The sequence below is a fragment of the Miscanthus floridulus genome, chromosome 19, assembly GCF_019320115.1.
Source record: "Miscanthus floridulus cultivar M001 chromosome 19, ASM1932011v1, whole genome shotgun sequence".
Lineage (NCBI taxonomy): Eukaryota > Viridiplantae > Streptophyta > Magnoliopsida > Poales > Poaceae > Miscanthus > Miscanthus floridulus.
This window is the reverse complement of record NC_089598.1, coordinates 103,253,072-103,272,543: the sequence shown is the minus strand read 5'-3', so window position 1 is coordinate 103,272,543 and position 19,472 is coordinate 103,253,072. Positions and strand designations below refer to the sequence as shown.

The following is a 19,472-nucleotide window of genomic DNA, read 5'->3' as shown; positions in this document are numbered from 1 at the left end:
ACTGTGCAATTGACCGAGTGAATTCGGCTGGCACTGGATCCTATTTACAGTAGACAGTACGGTACTAATATTTGTCTCCATGAATTCAGTGGCAGCGAATTGTAACAGATTCGACGTTGCAACTTGCAAACAGCAGGTAGCTCACGGTAGCATGAAATTTGGCTTATACTAATATTTATACTAAAATATTGTAAGAGAAAAACATTGTTTCGTGTAACTGAAAAGTAGCTCAAGTGAACGGGGCTGCGCGTGCGGCTGGCTGGTAATGGCAGCCGTTGCGCCATTGAAGCTGACGGACAGGGGACGAGAGAGATGCTGCCGTGCTGGCTGTGCTGACTTCTGAAGAAACCAATCCAAGCCTGATGAATCCACAACCTGAACGGACAAACGGCCTAGCTGAGCTGCACCTGCGTCGCAACGACAAGTTACTTCAGCCTGTTTGACTAGGGCTAAAATGATCATATATAATTATGGATTATTAAAATACTGTTCTAACTGAAAATTTACGATCCTTCACGCCCCAGCGAACAGGCCGAACCAACGGGAGCACGCGGCTGTTGGTTTGGTTAGGTAACGGTATAGCTGGTGGGTTCGATTCGGTAGCGAGTAGCGGCATGGAGGCAGCTGAGCTGGAGCTGGTCGGTTTGACTCTTCAGAACCCGGTGCGCTGCGGCTGCTCCGGCGGCGAGGCCGAGAGACCGAGACCGATGATGGCCTCGTCCCACCTGGCAGCTCTCGTCTCCCTGCTGCTCCCCTGTCTCCTCGCGCTGCTCCTGCTCCGCCTCGCCGCCGTGCTGGACCCGGACCCCGACGCCGCTGTGCCCCGCGTCAAGGCGGCCGCGCCCCTCCCCCTCCGCTTCCGCCATGACGGCGCCTTCAAGATCCTCCAGGTGCGTGCCGCTCGCTCCCCCAGCGCCCCAGCCCTCCTGTCCGCTTCCCGCACGTTCGTCTCGGAAGCTTATGAGCTGATCTCGCTCTCTGTCGCTGCTGCTGCTAGGTGGCGGACATGCACTTCGGCAACGGCGCCGCCACGCGCTGCCGGGACGTGGGCCCCGACGGCGGCGGCGCGCTGTGCTCCGACCTCAACACCACGCGGTTCCTGCGCCGGGTCATCGAGGCCGAGAGGCCCGACCTCATCGCCTTCACCGGTGCGCTTCTCTCCTCTCTTTCTACTTAATTAGAGCTGCAGCAGCTCGACCGTCGCCGAGCGTATTGTGGTCGGGGAACTCGATTTGGCTGTCGCCGGGCTCGCGCTGAGCTCGACTGTGAGCAGGGGAGCACGATTCGGCCATTGCCGGGCTTGATTTCGGCAGCCTTGCGCTCGGCTGTCGAGGCGCCAGCGCTAGCAGCCAACCTTTGCCAGCGCACGAGTGGCAATTTTGATTCTCCTGGACAAAGCAAAATTCTTTGCGCTACCAAACTAGTATCCTTGCCGGGCAGGGCGAGGAGAAACTGCCCCTTGCTCGTAATGTGCTGTGTGCAAACCTCCTGCTGAGCAAGCATAGTAGCTTTGAGATAGATACGGCTGTTTAGCTAGTTAATTTACCTGTAACGCTGGCCGCTGGGCAATTGAGTAAGGGAATGCTCCGTATTGTGGAATTTGCTAGCTGGGTTTGTCAATGGTTTCTAGGTGCATTCAGAGGGACGGTTGGGACTTTAGTTATGCGGTGCACTCTTGACTCTTATTTATTGCATGTTTGCACAGTTTGCCAGTTTTCAGCTTCTATGGTTTACTATTCTCTAGCAGTTTATTGCTCGCTTTTTGTGTGATGCGGTGGAGACCCATTTAAAAATCAATGTGGAGACATGCTTAAAGCTTTTCAAAACCAATTAACCAACAGCTATTGCTATTATCTGTCCAGGTAGGGAAGTTTTAGACTATAATCACTAGCTATAAACTTCTCCATATACAGTACATCCTAAGCAAATTTGTTAGTAAAACTCTATCATCCAAGTGTAACTACGACCTTCCGTTGCTCTCTGTAAAATCTGGAAACATCTTATTTTGGTAATGCGCGCAGTGAACGACTTACCCTTTTGAGTTCCTACACTATGCTGCTGTTTCCCTTTTCTTCCTTTATAACCAAAGGGGCTGGGGGCGGGGGGAGGAGGATTCTAGATTACTTTTAATGCTCACGTTGGTTTAATTTGGATCAGGGGACAACATATTTGGGGGCAGTGCAACTGATGCAGCAGAGTCACTGCTCAGAGCAATCAGCCCTGCTATCGAATACAAGGTGCCATGGGCTGCCATTTTAGGTAATCATGACCAAGAGTCAACAATGACGCGAGAGGAGCTGATGACCTTCATGTCTCTTATGGATTACTCGGTATCTCAAGTAAACCCACCTGGTTTTTTGGTACATGGATTTGGGAATTATCATATTGGCATCCATGGGCCATTTGGATCCGAGTTGGTAAATACTAGCCTGTTTAACCTTTACTTCCTGGATAGCGGTGATCGTGAAGTGGTGAATGGCATCAAAACATATGGATGGATCAAAGAATCTCAACTCGCCTGGCTTCGTGCTACTTCACTGGAGCTTCAGGTACTTCTGACTATTATTGATAACCATATCACAACATCTGAAGTTGTTATTGTAATTTTAGTACACTAAAAACATAAAGTGTTACAAACTCGTGAACAAATCTGGGACCAACAGTTGATCAAGATTGCTTAGATATCATTTGTTCATATTCATACACAATCCTTGAATATATACTATGTAATCTTTATCCGACTGTAATAAAACTTAGCTACTAATTACTCTATATTCTTTTTAATCCACGACTTTTTCCTCTTTGCATCTCACCTCCATGTGTTCAGTTGAAACCTTACCTTGAGCTATGTGTTAATTGTAGAAATCGATGCATGTATACTTGGTAGTCGTGATGACACACATAATGCATATATGAATTGGTTTAGGTTCTATTTTCTATATTAAAAATGACATAAGTGGGCAATTTCAGAATCATATATATTAGTGCTTTGGAATACTTTCTTTTTTAATAATGTTATGTAGATGATTTAGATATAGATTTTAGGGGTTACTCTGGGTTATTTTGAATAATGGCATAGGTGGGTAACTTGAATGCAAATTTATGGGTTACTTTAGATTAATTTTCATAATGACATAGGTGGGCAATTTGGATACAGATTATAGGTTATGTTTTATAATGGCAAAGGCGTGTAGTTTCGTTATGTAGTACCTGAAATTTACCTATGTTTGACAGAAAAAAACACATGCCCCTGCATTAGCCTTCTTCCACATCCCAATCCCAGAGGTCCGAGGACTCTGGTACTCAGGCTTCAAGGGTCAGTATCAGGAGGGAGTGGCTTGCTCATCTGTAAATTCTGGTGTCCTTGGGACCCTTGTCTCCATGGGAGATGTAAAAGCCGTCTTTCTTGGTCACGACCACCTGAATGATTTTTGTGGCAACCTCAATGGGATTTGGTTCTGTTATGGTGGTGGCTTCGGCTATCATGCCTATGGAAGACCCCATTGGCCAAGGAGAGCTCGGATAATTAACAGTAAACTCAAGAAAGGGCAGTGGTCGTGGATGGAAGTTGAATCGATCCAGACTTGGAAGCTGCTAGATGATGAAAAGCTTTCCAAAATTGATGAACAGGTTCTCTGGAGACACAGTACGGAGGATTCTGACCACAGTGTATACTTGTGAAGACCAGGAGCCTAAGACTATTTCCTTTATGTTTCTTGTGTATAATGTTTGTCGCCATGACTCCAATTTTGTAGCCTTGTAGGTTGATTGATTATTGGAAGTATGATCTGCCACGGACCAATTTAGATTTCACATTTGGTTTAATGTTGATATGCTAACCCTGGTTCGGGTCGCTGACCTGTTTTCGACCTTCTTGTGAAGCTGGCAATTGGTTCCCTGTTCTGGGAGCCATCACTATATCATAATTTGTTCACAACAGATGATTCAGACCACAATGTTTACTTGTCAAGGCCAGAGACCTAAGATAGGTTCCAGCTTGTGTCATCTGTTCCATGTATAATATTTATAAACAAGTACAGTCTAGTTTTGTAGGTTCGTTGAATTATTCTTGGCAATATGGGTATGCTAAGATCCGAAAATAAACAAAATTTCATGACAATACTGATATGTCAATTCCCTGATTAGGGCTGTGAGCATTGTTTTCGGGGTTCTTGTGAAACTGACAATGGCCCCGTTCGCTTCGCTGAAAAAACAAGTCGAAACACTGTTCCGGCTGATTTGTTGTGAGAGAAAAATATTGCTTCAGCTGAAAAAATAAGCTGCAAAAGACGGATTATAAAAGAAACGAACAGGGTTAATTTGTTTCCTTATCTACCAATCATTATTACATCAGGTTCTTTTCTGCTTGCAAGCTGTCCAGCGTTCCTTCCATTTTCTGTCAAATAAAGAATTACTTTTAATTTTTTTATTTTCAACTGCTCCCTTTTTTATGAAAACAGGAAAACCTCTGCTTTTATAGAAAGCAAAGCAAGTGTAACCGATACATCACTAGGGAAACCAGCGTTCCAAGAACAGTATAGTAACAAAATAAGCCTATTACAGAGATTAGATTTCTATGATGTCCGAGGCCATCACTTCATTTGGCTTAAAGCACCTTAGCCAGCTCATGATCTCCCCATTGATCACCTCCATGCGTTCCCAATCCATCCTTTAGCAGCACGCTCCACTTCTGCAGGTACGATAACCCAAGATATACTACATCAGTTGGAGCCTTGGGAAACTTTTGTTCAATGGACATCTTATTCCTGGTAGTCCAGAGTGCCCAGGCAAATCCGGCAAATATAAACATGATTAATCTCTTAGGTAAGGGCCCCTTGCCCATGAGCCAGATTTCAGACAACTCCTTTAAAGACGTCGACGTGAAACTCCATTTAAACACCTCCCCACAAATACTCCAGGCCAGTCTGGCCAGCACACAATGAAAGAAAATATGGACAATTGTTTCCCATCTGTCACAAACAAAACATTTGCCATTGCCCTTCCAACCACGTTTGATTAGGCTCTTGCCAACCTGTAATTTGTTATTGAAGACTTTCCACGAGAAAATTTTAATTTTCATAGGAACCCTGCATTTCCAAATGATACCAGCTATTCTACTAGGGAAACCTCTATTAGACAAGAATCTGCAGGCACGGAGCCAGCGGTGAGGCTAGGGGGGCTTCAGCCCCCCCTACCGCTCGCGAGCAAGCAAAGCCCCGTAGAGCCGCCGTCTGAAATTTCAGCTGTAGATATACAGGTAGGAGGAGCTGAGATTTGCTGAACCTCTTTTCTTACTAATTGTCGTTGTTTAGCCCCTCCTAAATTTTTTCCTAGCTTCGTCCCTGAGAATCTGTAAAGTGACTTGGTAGAGAAATGACCCTTATTCTCCAAGGCCCAAGTCACAGAGTCTATACAATCATCATTCAAATAGACTTGCTGTAGTAAACTAAGTAAAGATCCTCAATTTTCAAGCTCCCCTATAGAAAGTGCTCTTCTGAAATCCACATACCACTCCGCATCAACCCAACAGTCAGCTACTGAGCAATATGGGTCTCTCACCATTTTGTATAGATTTTCATAAGCAATCATTAATGGGGCCTCTAGCAGCCAACAATCTTGTCAGAACCAGCAGTTCACTCCATTTCTAACCTTAAAAATAGCCCCCATTTAAATAGATGTTTTACTTTGCGAAGGTCTTGCCAAAATTGGGAACTCCCTTTGTTATTGGAAGAAAAGAAAGAGCAGTTATAAAAATATTTAGCTTTTAAGATTTTGAACCACAGAGCATCAGGCCCTGAAGAAGTTTCCAAATCTGCTTAACTAGAAGGCAATCATTCATTCTTCTAGTATCAATAATACCCAGCCCCCAAGTCTTTAGGCCTACATACCATCTTCCATTTAGCCATATGATATCTAAACTTTTGTTTCGTGCCTTGTCAAAGGAAATTTGGTCTCACACTGTCCATTTTCTCATTCACCCCATCATGAAGCCAATAAAAGCCCATGCAGTACAAGGGGATGCTACTTAGACATGAATTAGTTAGAATTTGTCTTCCTCCAAAGTTAGATGTTTCCCTCTCCATGGATCTAACCTTTTGCTCATTTTCTAGAGGATAGGAGTGAAAGTCCCCATGGACAGATGTCTGTCACTGATTGGAATGCCTAAATATTTGAGGGGTAATTCACCTAAAACACAGTTCAACATGTTAGCCAATCTCTCTCTCTCCCCTTGAGACACCCCAAACACAAAAATCTCACTTTTGTGATAGTTAATTTTTAAGCCAGTTAGCCACTCAAAGCAATAAAGAATCAGCTTAAGATTTGCAATAGAGTCATCAGCCCCATCAATCACGATGACAGTGTCATCAACATACTGGATGTGAGAAATACCCTAAGGAATAAGATTTTCTAAAATGCCCTTGATGTATCCTCACGATTCCTAAAGAGTCAGCCACAAGGTTAAAAAGCAAAGGGGAGAGGGGATCCCCTTGTCTCAAACCCCTATGAGTACTGAAATAAGAGCTTCTCTTCCCATTGACATTGATACACACCTTGCCTCCAATAACAGTACTCATAACCCATGAAATCCATTGAGCAGGAAACCCTCTTCCTTGCGTAACTTGTTCAAGAAAGTGTTAATTCACTCTATCATAAGCCTTTTCAAAGTCTATTTTCAAAATTACCCCCCTTTGTTTAGAGATTCTAAGTTCATGAAGCACTTCATGGAGCACCACCACACCCTCAAGAATATTTCTACCTCTAATGAAACCAGTTTGATTTGAGTCAATAATGCTTTGAGCTACATGCACAAGCCTATTAGTAAAAAATTTAGTAAAGCATTTGTAACTACATTCAAAAGGCAAATAGGTTGGCATTGCTTGACAGTATTAGCTTCTTTCAGCTTAGGAACCAAAGTGATAACCCCAAAGTTCAACCTTTTGATGTCCAGATCCCCTTTGTAAAAATCCTGGAACATAGCATAAAAATCTTCTTGATATGTCTCCCAACACTTCTTGAAAAATCAGGACCAAAACCATTAGGTCCAGGTGCAGAATTCTCCTTTGAATCCATCACCACCTTGTGAATTTCCTCTTTCTCAAACTATTTGATCAAATCTGTTTTTTGTTCTTCAGAGAGTTTAGAGTTTGGAGGCCAGAAACCTTCTCCCAAATGCATTAAACAATTCAAACTAGGCACAAAAAGCTATTTCTAGAAATTAACTATATGTTCTGTAATTTCCTTCTGCTCCCTAATCTCTCCTTCTGTAGAATTCAGAAAGGAAATGGTGTTCTTTCTCCTTCTCCCATTTGCAAACTGATGGTAAAAATGAGAATTAGTGTCCCCCTGCAGTATCCATTTGGTCCCTGTTCTTTGTTTCCAAAAGGTGTCTGCTCGAAGAATATTCTCCAAATCTTTTTCTAACTGAATTCTATCCTCCCAATCCTAGATAGATAGCAATCTACTCTCAGCAATTGTGTCTAAGGCATGAATTATCTCAACCAACTTGTTTTTAGCCTCCTTTTGCTCCCCTATCAGTCTTAAATTCCAACCCCTTAGGTATTTCCTCATCCCCTGGAGGCAACCATGTCATCTGTCCAAAGAGTAAGAGTTTCACCCACTTCCGTAGCTTAGTTCTGACCATTTCTCTCTTACCAGACTATCAAAACCCTCTTTCTGAAACCAATGATCTTCAAAGACGAAATATCTAGGTCTTGAATCACCATCTTCCCCAGAGTTCAGAAGAATAGGACAATGGTCAGATCCAATTTTGGCTTTGGACCAGGAGAAACAAGTAGGATACTGAAGTTCCCAATTTCCAGATACCAGAATCCTATCTAACTTCACCATGGTTGGATTTCTCTGTTTGTTGGGCCAAGTAAATCTGGGCCCAGTGGTAAAGAGCTCCCGTAGATGAAAATTGCCAATAAAGTCATTGCAAAATATCCATCAGCCTCTAGTCTCCCTGTCCCTGATTCCTATCTCTATTACTCCTTATCAGATTAAAATCTCCTCCCATCAAAATGGGCAATAACTCGTCAGTACAGAACCTAGAAAGCCCCTGAATAAAATCCAAAGGGAACTCATGTTGTGCAGGTCCATACATATTAATGATCCAGAATCTGAAATTAGACATCCTATGTCTCACTAAAACCCCCAAAAAATAATCTTCAACCACAGAGTCCTCAATCTTCAAAGAATCAGATTTTACTCCAGTAATCAAACCCCTGAATGCCCCTTAGCAAAGGACCAAATCCATCAGAAGTCTCTATTCCCAGCTATATCCTTTAGCTCCAAATCATCAAAATCTTGCTTAATGGTTTCTTGCAGAGCTACAACATCTAAGTCCTCCTGAATCACATGATTCTTCATTAAAGATCTTCTATAAGCCTTCCTTAGGCTTCTAACATTCCAAAACATGATCTTCATGATATACCTTGTTCATAGAGTAATTCTCCTTCAGGATCAGTGTTTGACGAGATTTTGGACAAAAATTATTCACATGTGCATGATGTTTGATGGATTTTGGCCAATCTAAAACTCTCCGTGTATGCACGCACACTTGTATTTGTGTGTGCAAAAGAAAAATGGAATACATGGAAGAACATGCATGCATGGAAAAGAAGCAAGCCACTATGGCTAGGTGCATAGGTGGCCAGTCTCGTATCGACCGTCCGTACGTGTATGTATACAGCGCGAGCTGGCCGGGATACACGAATATGTATTGAAGCATGATACTTGATACGTATTATTATCCTTGTGAACATGGACTATGCTAGCTGGGCCCGCGAGGTAGGTGGCGTCGCGTAGTCCGGAACCTTCTGGAAGCCGTGGCCACGCACATATGTACGACCGGCCAATTAATTTTTTTTGAGGGGAAGCTGAAAGGAGCTAGCAAGTGGCCTAGAGGGGGTGAATCGGAACCTTCGAGACATGGAGGTTCCAGGGCGCGGAGCTTTCAGGGATCGAAGTATAAAATCGATCTACAACGAAATACAATGAATGAAAATCAGATCAAATGTGATACAAGCCTTCCTAGGACGTATGTTGACCTATCCAAACCAGTGGTTAAGCCTAGTTGTTGGAGGATTCATAGATCGGGATAAAACCCTAGAAATCAATTCAAATCATAAGTAATAGCAACAGTAGCAACAATCACAAGGTACAAGAGGATTTATCCCATGGTTCAACTCGCCACAAACGCTTGCCTACATCCACATTGTTGAGGTTAGCCACAAAGGCTATGGAGTCTCTTTCAACTCGCTCCTCTTCTTCAACCTATCATCAAGAAAATAGGCTAGAGTGTTCCACTAAGTCACAAAGGGTAATACAAATGTCTCGGTGCTCAGCCACAAAGGATTGGGAGCTCTCGGGCGACCACTAGTCATCTAGGAGCCAAGCTCTAAAAGTAACGAACACACCAAGCGGCTAGGGCTTCACCATGTGCACAAGAACGGAGGAGAAGGATCTTCTCGAGCTTTCTCACACTTTCAAATGCCAAATTCCTTAAGGAATCACAAAGATTTGAGAAAGTGAGTTGGGAGCACTAAGCTTTGAGAGAGAGAGAGCGCTTCAGTTCGTGTCTGAGTGAGGGAGGAAGAAGTACCCTCCCCTATGTAACACCCTCGGTGTTACACCTTAAATCATTTACTAAAACATGTCATGAACATCATGTTTATGGGTTAATGCACGTGATAAAATGTGTAGATAATTTTTTTGTAACTTAAAATGACTAATAAAAATGTTAAACGAAAGTTGATTCAATAGCTCATGTATATCAAGTAGGGTTGAAAACTAATTTTTATTAAGCAAAAATACTATAGAACATGTGTGTGATGCTTAAATAAAGTTTGAAGTACAAACTTTGTAGATGACAGTGAAATACTTGCTGTCGAAAAATAATATTATTAGCTAATATTTCTACTAGCTTAGAAAACACAAATTAAAATCAAATTCGGCTCAAAACTTAGAAAATTTCCAAGTCTGTCAACAGCTAGACATTGCTATATTTAGCAAATTATTTTGAGAGATTGGGTTAAGGGGTGGTATAATGTTATAGCTTAATTTGGTAGTCTCATATGCCGTCTTGAGCATGGTAAAGATGGTTTGGCTCCTGTAGCAACCGTTTAGTCGTTTTGGGCGCTTTAAAATTCGTGCAAGTCACAGTCTCAGGATGGTTGGCGCTGCGCGCGCGGCCACCCCGCGCCGCGTACATGACCACGTCCCACGTGGTCATCCCGTGCCGCCATGCTGGGTCGGTCGAGCCGCCTGGGTTTGGCCAAGGCCGTCCGCAGCGAGCCACTGGCTCCGCGCCCTGCTGCCTAGCCTCGCGCTGCCGCCATTGGTGCCGCCGCGGCCGCGCTGCGCTGCCATCGCGTTCACCCACTGCTGCCTCGTCGCACTGCCGACCCGTCTCGTGCCACGACGCTGCCACTGTCGTCGCATCGTCGTCGCGTCCGCGCCTGTCCGCTATACTCTCTGCGCCGCTGCCGGCCAGTTCAAGGCCACCACTACCGCACGCACGTGGCTGAGCCACCGTCGCCTTGTCATTAAGACACTACGGCCACGTGGGCCACGCCGATCGAACGCGCGCATGCCTTGTCCGTAGCGCCTGCGTGTGGGTGTCCTGATCTTGTTGCTCGTGTCCTGCCAAGGTGAGGACGAGCCGAGCCACTTGCCGCGCTCTTTCTCTCTCTTTCTCCCTCTACTGCCGTCGTCGAGCGCGCCATTAAATTCGTCAAGGAGAGATCACCGCAAGTCGATTCATCGTGTTGTTGGCTCCGTCCCACAGCTACTTAGTTACCAGTCCCCACCTCACCTTGAATAGTGCCCGGTCGAGCTTTAATTTTGGAGCTTTTTCCCGCCACTGTGCCGATAAGGCCAAGTCCGCCCATCACCGAGGGCAGCTCTTATTTGACCACCTCGAGCCAAATTGGTTGTACTGCTAGACTCGCCTCAAACCCCTTCTCACCATGTACACCTGAGCCGTACCCCTACCGCTATCCCAATGCTGCTGACGTGGTCATGTCTGCCGTGGCTCGTCGTCGAGCTCGCCACGTGTACGCGGCCAGCCTTGCTCACCCGCTACCTCTACTGCTTCCTTAGCGTCGTGGCTCACCGAAACATCGTTGTCGCCACCACAGGTTGTCCGCCGACGTGGATAGGTCACCCTGTTTCGTCTTCGGTCTCCGAATCGCTGCCCATTGTTGCACGCTGTCCCGTAGGTGAGCATCGGTCCTCTAGATGGGTCGAGGGGGTTCCCAGTTGGCCGACGTAGCGGCCTAGTGCCAGTCAATGCCGCGTCGATGAGCGCGGAGGTGTCGAGGACCTCTCTGATGCGAAGATGGGTTAATCCGAGGGTCTTCTTGCATAAACGTTGTCTGTAAAAATAGTGCACATAGTTGTTGTGTTAATAGAGGATAGCGCGGGGGCGTTTCAGCAAAAGCGTCAGCGCGTGAGGGGTTTCCTCGCCGCAGGCTGCCTCCACACGCGCTGCGTTGCGTGGGCCGCGCGTGTGGGCCGCGTGGGAAAATTCTTTTTCTTTTTCACAAGGAATTAGAAATAGTTTTCTAATATAATTTTTGAGCTGATGTTTAGTAAATAATATAAAATCATGTATGTGTCTAAAAATTGTGAAACAAATTTTGTTAAGTTCCTAAAATTGTGCTCTATCTATTAGTGTATTTAGTTCATATATGTACATATTGATACCAGGAGCTATTAAATCATTTGAAAATATTTAATATTGTTAGGAGAATTATTGTAGGAATTTTGTGGTAAATTGGTGATAGCTTTAGTTCTGAAATTTTATGGTAGCTTTATTGCATTATTATGTGCTCACTGTAATTTTTGTGTCTTTAGAATAGACTAAGCATTAGGGTAGTTAAATGCTTTTTTGTTTCAATATACATCGAATCATTAGTAGAAATAAGATATATTCTTCATTTGTAAAGCTAGGTGTTTGTTAGTTGAACCCAACACTTTGCTTGGTAAAAATAGTAGTTAGCTTAGTACCTTAGTCATTAGAGCTAGCTTAGTAGCTTAGTATGCATATTCTTATTTTAAGAGTTGTTGTTGCATAAATGCTAAGTGTTACATTATCATCGCATGCATATAGAGAACGAGTTGGTGGATCGTGACCACCAGAGATCATCGAGGAGTACGAGGAGAAGATTCTCATGTAGGAGGAGGTCCTAGAGCCACCACTGACTAACTCAGCTGACACCGCGCCTGCCCAAGGCAAGCCCCGGTGCACAACCCCTTATTTTTGGATAATTATTGTTTATATATGTTATGTGCATTTACGTTACAGGAATTTTATGAAAACCACATGCATAGATATAACTGTCCTATGAAGTCCTACTAGTACAGGTTCGAGTAGCTACTATGCTTAGGTTTTCGGTAGCGTGAGTAACCTGCCATTACTCACAATAGGTGATTATTATAATTACTCTCATGATAAAATGATGAAAGGAAAAATGGAGACAGGGCAGGGGTATGGTATAGGTATTGGTGGGTCTAACATATTATGCCCACGGCCAACAGAACTTGGCTTGGTTACACTGTTTTTCCTGTTCGTGTCGATTAAGGATCGTATGTTGCTGTGGATGGTAGTCAAGTCATAGACTTATTATCCTGAGCACATACTTACTTATGGGAGCGAGAAGGCTCGTTACGCTCTTATCATGGGTTCTGGCTCTTTTTGGACTGACTGATCGGAGACGGGGAAAGGTGGAGGTCTAAGCACCATACTGAGACCGGGTCTCAAGTGTGGGGGCTTGGAGTCCAAGTTTGGATGGGGACCTAGACCCCATGACAGGAGTGGAATGGGTTGGTCTTGTTTGTGCCTGAGGTACAAACAGGGCGTGTGTTTCGGGGTACCCAGCTAGGATACATTGGTTCATGAATCACTATTTCTATGAGACGGTACGACTTGGCTATGGTCTAGCACCGTAGTAAGAACTAGAAGATGAAAGATGGTAAAATGGTTCTGAGGGCTCAACCCTTCCTTGAAAGTAGAATAAGTGCTTACCTAGAATGATTGGCTAATGAAGTAATCATGACTACCAATAAACTTGACTGTAAGGATGAACTATTAGTAATGCTTTTCGCGAACAAAAAGAAAACAGGAAACCCATAATGCCTATCAATTCCTTGGAGTCGAGAAACTATTCTCACTAGTCGGGTAAGTCTTGCGAGTACATTATGTACTCAGGGTTTATTTTACCCCTGTTGTAGGTGCAGCTTGAGGAGTAGCTCTTGTGTGGAGAATTCTTCTGGTGGGCATAGATGGATCCTTGTATTATTCTGCTAGATGCTTATTTTTATTCCGATGTTTAATTATCACACTCTAAACTCTAGTATTATAATAAATAATTTCTAAGAACTCTTGTTGTATGAAATGGACTAAGTATTGTAAGCTCGTACTCATTATTGGATTCTGGATATAAAACGTGGATTGTTTTGAGTTCTCCCTTGGGTGTGCTCGATGGAACTATCCGATGTAGCTCCCTTTCGAGGTGCTTAGTGTCTAGTGGAAGGCGAATGCCTCCAGAAGCATGTTATTTCGGGCGATTCTGCCACACCCTAGCACCCACAAAATGGTCTGGTCATATAGATCCTAGAGCCTCTGCGTTTACACGTGGAGGTTTCATGCCGCAGAGGTTCCGTGACTAGGCGCTGAGGTTCCGTGCAAGCTAGCACAAAAAAGAGTTTAGCTCGGCTGGCTTTTTGTGTGTGGGATAATTTGAGTTGTATATGGAGTTTTGAGCACTTGGTTCCTCCCAGCGCACTATTAGTATCCCCCTTGATAGTATGACTTGTCCTATAACTCAATTTCAAAATATAAAAAGAATTAAACTAGCTCTTTGAGCCTTTGCAACCATCCATTTGAATTGGGGGGTCTCCTCCTTTGTTTATTTACACCCACGACTAATGATACATTGTCAAACACTTAGAGAAGCCATTAGTGCTTTAATTATGTCATCAACATCACCAAAACACACTTAGGGCTTGATTGCACTTATAGAAGCAAAAACCTTTATTGAGCTTCATAAAAATACAAATGCCATTTGGTGGAGATACAAACCAAACATATCTACCAAGTTCATCGTAGACACTACTTCTAGCTAAGACATGGGCATCAAAATGTGATTGTCTCCCTTCATGAACAAACTCAATAAAATTGAACTCGCGTGATCTAGCTCTAGTTTCTTGAACAATATGTCTATAAGAGCCCATGCTCCATTCCTAGATACTCCTAATGACTTCTGCATTATCACACAATAGTCTAAAATCATGAAGGACTAGATCACTAGCAAGTGCTAGGCCTTCTTTGCATGCAATTGCTTCCACCGTTTTAGGTTCCATGCGACCTTCCATCACCATGACCGAGGCACCTAAGAACTTCCTCGCAGCGTCTCTTGCAACTGTAGTTGCTACGACGACTACTGAATTCTTGGCTAGAGCAACGTCAACATTGATCTTCATCAAACTGATCGGTAGGGGGATCCACCAAACCGAGCTTCCATGTTCTTCAGGCTAGGCCACGACCTCCCTAGAGGCTTCACAAGCTCAAGATTTGCCACAAAATTAGAAACAAATTGGTGTGTCGAGAGTGGGCTTTGATAGATATTTTCATGAACAACTTTCCTCCTTGCATACCAAATTGTCCACAAGGTAACAGACACCCAAACCAGTTCCTCTGGTCGCAAAGACTTCATCATCACCGCCAACCATCCCTGTCGATGCGAAAAGTGACCAATAAGTAAATATTTGTCATTTTGTCGTACGTTGTGATCGGATGTGGCCTAGCACTCAATGACATAGGGTTTATACTAGTTTAGGCAACATGCCCTACATCCAGTTTGAGTCGGTCGGTGACATTATTCCTAAGCCTAGGTGCTCGAAGTTTGCTGTGGGGTTACAAACGAGTGGGAAAAAGATGGGGGTGTCAGAGGTCTAGTCGAACTCTAGACTGAAGGGCCAAGAGTGATGGGAGCTCCAACATGCGCTAAGTATTCGACCGTATGCTCTGTGTAGCTTTAGAGTTCTAGAGCTATGAAGCTGTTCGAGTGCTCCGAATGTCTAAAGCTAGGTAGAGGGAGTCAGAATGAACCGTCTGTCGTTCGTTTGTTTGTTGTCTGTCCTCCTCTTAGGAGGGAGAGCATCCCCTTTTATAGGTGAAGGGGATGGCCTTACAAGTGAGAGAGAGAGAGTGTGAGAGAAAGAGAGTCTGTGTGCTACCTAGTCTTGTTGCCCACGCCATTGGGTACAAGATGGTTTGTCGGCGCCCACAATATTGTTGACGCCCAGATGCATGTGGTAGGCTCCATCGTGTTCTTTTGGTATGGCAAATGTTGGTGTCTACCATACTGTAGGACAAATGTCGGCGCCCACAACACTGTTCATGTTCTGACATGTCTAGAAGGTTATAAAGTACCCTTCTGACATGACCCGATAGTACTGTCCTACAGGTGTGTAGGGTACAGTCCTCGGTATTGCGGTTGACTTGAGCGCCTTACCTTATCTGCTCCACCTAATTTCTCGGCTCCTCCCCGAGCGGGTGTCCCTGGCCGGCCACTCCTAGTTGGCTCTGACTGCGTCGGTAGGAGAAGTGTCGCTGGTAGAGGTTTGTTGTATTCTTGGTTGAAGAAGCGGGTCAGAGTCAAAACCGAGCGTCGTACCTCCTTGGCTAGGCCTTCCGGTCAAAGAAGCGGATTAGAGTCAGAAGCAAGCATCGCCCCTCCCTGGCCAGGCCTTCTGGTTGGAGAAGCAGGTCGAAGTCGAAAGTGAGCGTCGCCCCTCCCTAGCTAGGCCTTCCGGTCAAAGACTGGATCACTCTTTTGGCCTATCATTAGATATCTGGGCCAACCCAGGAGTTGTGCATCATCTGTAATGCCGTCTCCTGGGCTAAGCTTTTGCTGGGAAGCAGACCCATTAGGGACCTCAGGTTTATGAACCCGACAGGAGCCCCTGAGCCCCCGGGCAATTCGAGTAGAATCGTCTAAGGGATTTTTTGTTTTATTAGTGGGTGCGCACGAGCGCACCCGGTAGGTGTAGCCCCCAAGCCCCCAGGCGATTCGGGTAGAATCATCTAGGTTTTTTTACATGCCAGCGGATGCGCGCGAGCACACCCGGTGGGTGTAGCCCCCGAGTCTGCATCCGACTGGTGAGTTGGTTGGAGGCTGAGTATCTTAGCACTCTTTCCTAGGGCTGTAGACTCTTGTGTTTCTACCATTTCGGGTGTTTGCCCGTGTTTGTCCCGCCCGTGACCTGTGCGGTCGGTTGATTTCCTGAGTTGGCGTCGAGCGACCTGAGCTCTATTGGGTTCGGTAGGGGTTGGTCTAGTTTCATGCGTTACCCCATCCATGGTTTCCACAACTGGAGGGGCTGAGCTAACATCGCTTGCCTCAATGGCTCGAGTGACGCACTCGATGAGCTCCCTAACGGGTGCGTTCGAGCAGAATCCGGGTTCATTGTTTATAACAGGGTCGACATAGCCCTCATGTGGCATTCCACTACTCCTTAACCCGCCTCCCGACAGATGCCCAGGTTATTCTAGAGACCGACTCATGTGGCCCGCTGTCCTTCCCTTGATGGGGATTCTATGGGCATGGCTCGAGGTTAGGATCGAACAAGAAGGTTGAGATGACCCTGTCTGCTTCTAAGCATACTGGGTGAGGGCCACTAGGGCTTATTTGTGTTTTCTCCCTTGGCTCTATTTGACACAAGGTGGCCTCAAGCCCTTCATAGGCTGGCCTTCGAACCCTGGTCGGTCGTTGCTCATGTTGAATGAGGCAACTACCGCTTTGTGACACAACACGAAGCGTTATGATGCATTAATTGCATATGCGATGCTTTGGATGTATGGGATGAATGAATGATTGTATGAATGAATGTGTGAATGCGTGTATGAGAATGGATGAATGTATGATCATGCATCAGAAAATAAAGTAAGAATGTTTGGTAGAGTTACCGTGATGACTCGAGTGACGAGTTTGAGGAGCTCTTATCCAATATGTCCGAATGGGATCCGTGTCTGTCGTTCATGGCAGAGTCGGCATAGCCTGCATGGGGCATCCCACTGCCCCTTACCTATCTCTTAGCAGTCGCTTGAGCCATCTGATCTACTCAGGTGGCCCGTTGGTCTCTTCTCTATGGAGATCCTATCGATGGGCCCTTTCAAGCCCTACCTAGGAAGGCAGAGGGCCGTTTGTGTGCAGTTACGCCTTGTCTCTTACACCTGGCGTGCGGTAGTGGTGGGCCATGCCCAGGCCACATCCTGCTTAACTAGGCATCATTTTGTTGGGCAGGGCACGTCCCATCAGTCAGGACACATCCCACCACATGCCTATCCGCATTGAATAGGGGAAGGGAGAGGGTTTTTCACCCCAATCCTTTGCCTTTCTCCAACTGCTGCCTTTCCTCCTTAAATAGGGGAAGGGAGAGAATTTTTGTCCCATTCCTTCGCCTATTCTCCAACTACTTCCTCTCCTCCTTCTTCCCTCTCACCAAGCGCGTTCGTGTGCCGCGGCGGTTCCTAGGAGAAAAGAGGGTAAAGCGAGGGAGAGGAGAACTCATAGATCTGTTCATGAATCTAGAGCACAATATCAAACTGGAGGACATCCAATGTAGATGAGGTGGTGCTGGCCGCCTTCACCGAGAAGGGGCTGCTTCTACCAAAGGAGGTGGCGCACTAGAGGGCTCCTACGTTGGGGGAGGCTGTTCTACGACCTTGGTCTAACAAGGTTGTCTCCTTCCTTGCCTTCCATGAGCATGGGCTAGGATATCCCATGCATTGGTTCTTGCGCGGGCTCCTTAATGAGTGGGGCCTAGAGCTGCAGCACCTTAATCCGACTAGGGTGCTGCACGTTGCTAGTTTTGTGACCATCTACAAGGCCTTCCTTGGGATGTAGTCGCACATGGACTTCTTCTGGTGGATCTTCACTGGGCAAGCCTTGTCGGAGGGGAAGCCGCCTAGGACCGCGCTGGTTGGGGGCTTCATGTTGTAGAAGAAGTCGAGCCCACTAGGCTCCTACCCTGTGTACTCCCCCTACAACTCCAATCGAGGGTGCATGGGGAGTGGTTCTATATTAGGAACCCAGCAGAAGCATCGTTCCCGCCATTCACCGGAAGGGGCTAGAGACACGGGAGTGCTGGTCGTGGGGGCCCTCCAGTCAGCAGAACAAGCTGGAGGTCATCAAGGCGGAGCTCCAGAAGCTGGTGCAGCATGGCCTCAATGGGCTGCGGGAGTTCCACACCTTCTTCCACCATCGAGTCACCCCACTGGTGGAGAGGAGGTGGTCGATGTGGAACTACCTAGGCCCAACAGATCCCGACCACGCGTCGCTGGAGGAGTTGGCGAAGGACGAGGTCTGGAGTCGGCTCCACCGGGTGCTGCAACTGAGGGCCCAAGAGTCCATAGAAGGAAAGCCTGGACCCCTTCACACCATGAAACTGTCCACTCTGGTACGCTCCCCTCTCCTTATTCCATATCTTTTTCCCTTTTGCTCTCCTGTATTTTGACTTTGAGTCGTCTATTTCGTAGGGACTTGCCGGTTACAAATCCCGGTCGCATCTTCCGAGGGGGCCAGAGGGCGTAGCTCGGCAAGCTGTCCTAAAGGAGGCGGCATATGCCAAGAAGAAGAACAGAGCTGAGAAGGCTCAGAGGAGGCACGAGAAGGAGAAGGAGATCACCCGGCGGGTGCGGGCTAGTGAAAATTGGAGCGACGTGGAGGCGGAGCTCGAGTCGGAGGAGCCCACGGAGATGGGTGGCGACGCGAGCACCTCCGAGGACAACGAAGACTGGGGCATCGTTGTGACCTCGGTGGAGCATCGTACGCTTGTGGCTGCATCCACTAGTGGTGGGTGGGATGCGGAAGCATGCCATGAGCTTAGACGCCGCTGTCGAGCGAGAGGTGAAGCGGGCGCGATTGCCACGCCCTTCGTAGGTGTTGTTGGCTTTGCCTGCCACTGCTCCAAGTAGGGCGGGGCGTGTTGGCCAGTCGGAGCAGCATGCCCATACCCCCATATCTTTAGGGTTGGTGCATGCACGCGAGCCACAATGGGGAGATGCCCCATCAGTTGTCCCGGTAGGTGCGCCACACGCTGCCGGTCGCAGTGACTTGTGGGCCGATTAGAAACCAGCCAGGTCGACTCCCCCCTCGGTTAATGTGAGGGGCGCGGGTCATGACCTGTGAGCGGTCCTTGTCCGATGGGCTCATTGCCAGTGGGTTGGGGTTTCAGGGCCCTATCGCTTTCATCTAGGTATGCATCCATGTTACTTTTTGATCTCATAGTTGAGCTTTTGAGCACGATTGACCTGTACTTATTTGACAGCGGCCAGGGACTGACGAGATTAAGCATCACCCTACCTCCCATGTGGGAGGAGTGGAGACCCAGCCTATAGTGAGTCGCGATGAGTGGTGGGGAAAGCAGACTAGCGGCGGTGCGGCCTTCCCTTCCAGGGGTTG

The 19,472-nt window shown here is 46.4% G+C and overlaps 1 protein-coding gene across 1 annotated transcript; it reads left to right on the top strand.

Annotated features, from left to right (window-relative positions):
• The first annotated feature begins 576 nt into the window (after positions 1 to 576).
• LOC136528181 (probable inactive purple acid phosphatase 28) lies at positions 577 to 4,010 on the top strand. Its single transcript, XM_066521108.1, has 4 exons — positions 577 to 890; positions 998 to 1,148; positions 2,158 to 2,549; positions 3,235 to 4,010. Exons 1-4 carry the CDS (start codon positions 615 to 617, stop codon positions 3,679 to 3,681), a joined length of 1,266 nt encoding a protein of 421 aa, XP_066377205.1. The 5' UTR covers positions 577 to 614; the 3' UTR covers positions 3,682 to 4,010.
• Positions 4,011 to 19,472: the final 15,462 nt, after the last annotated feature.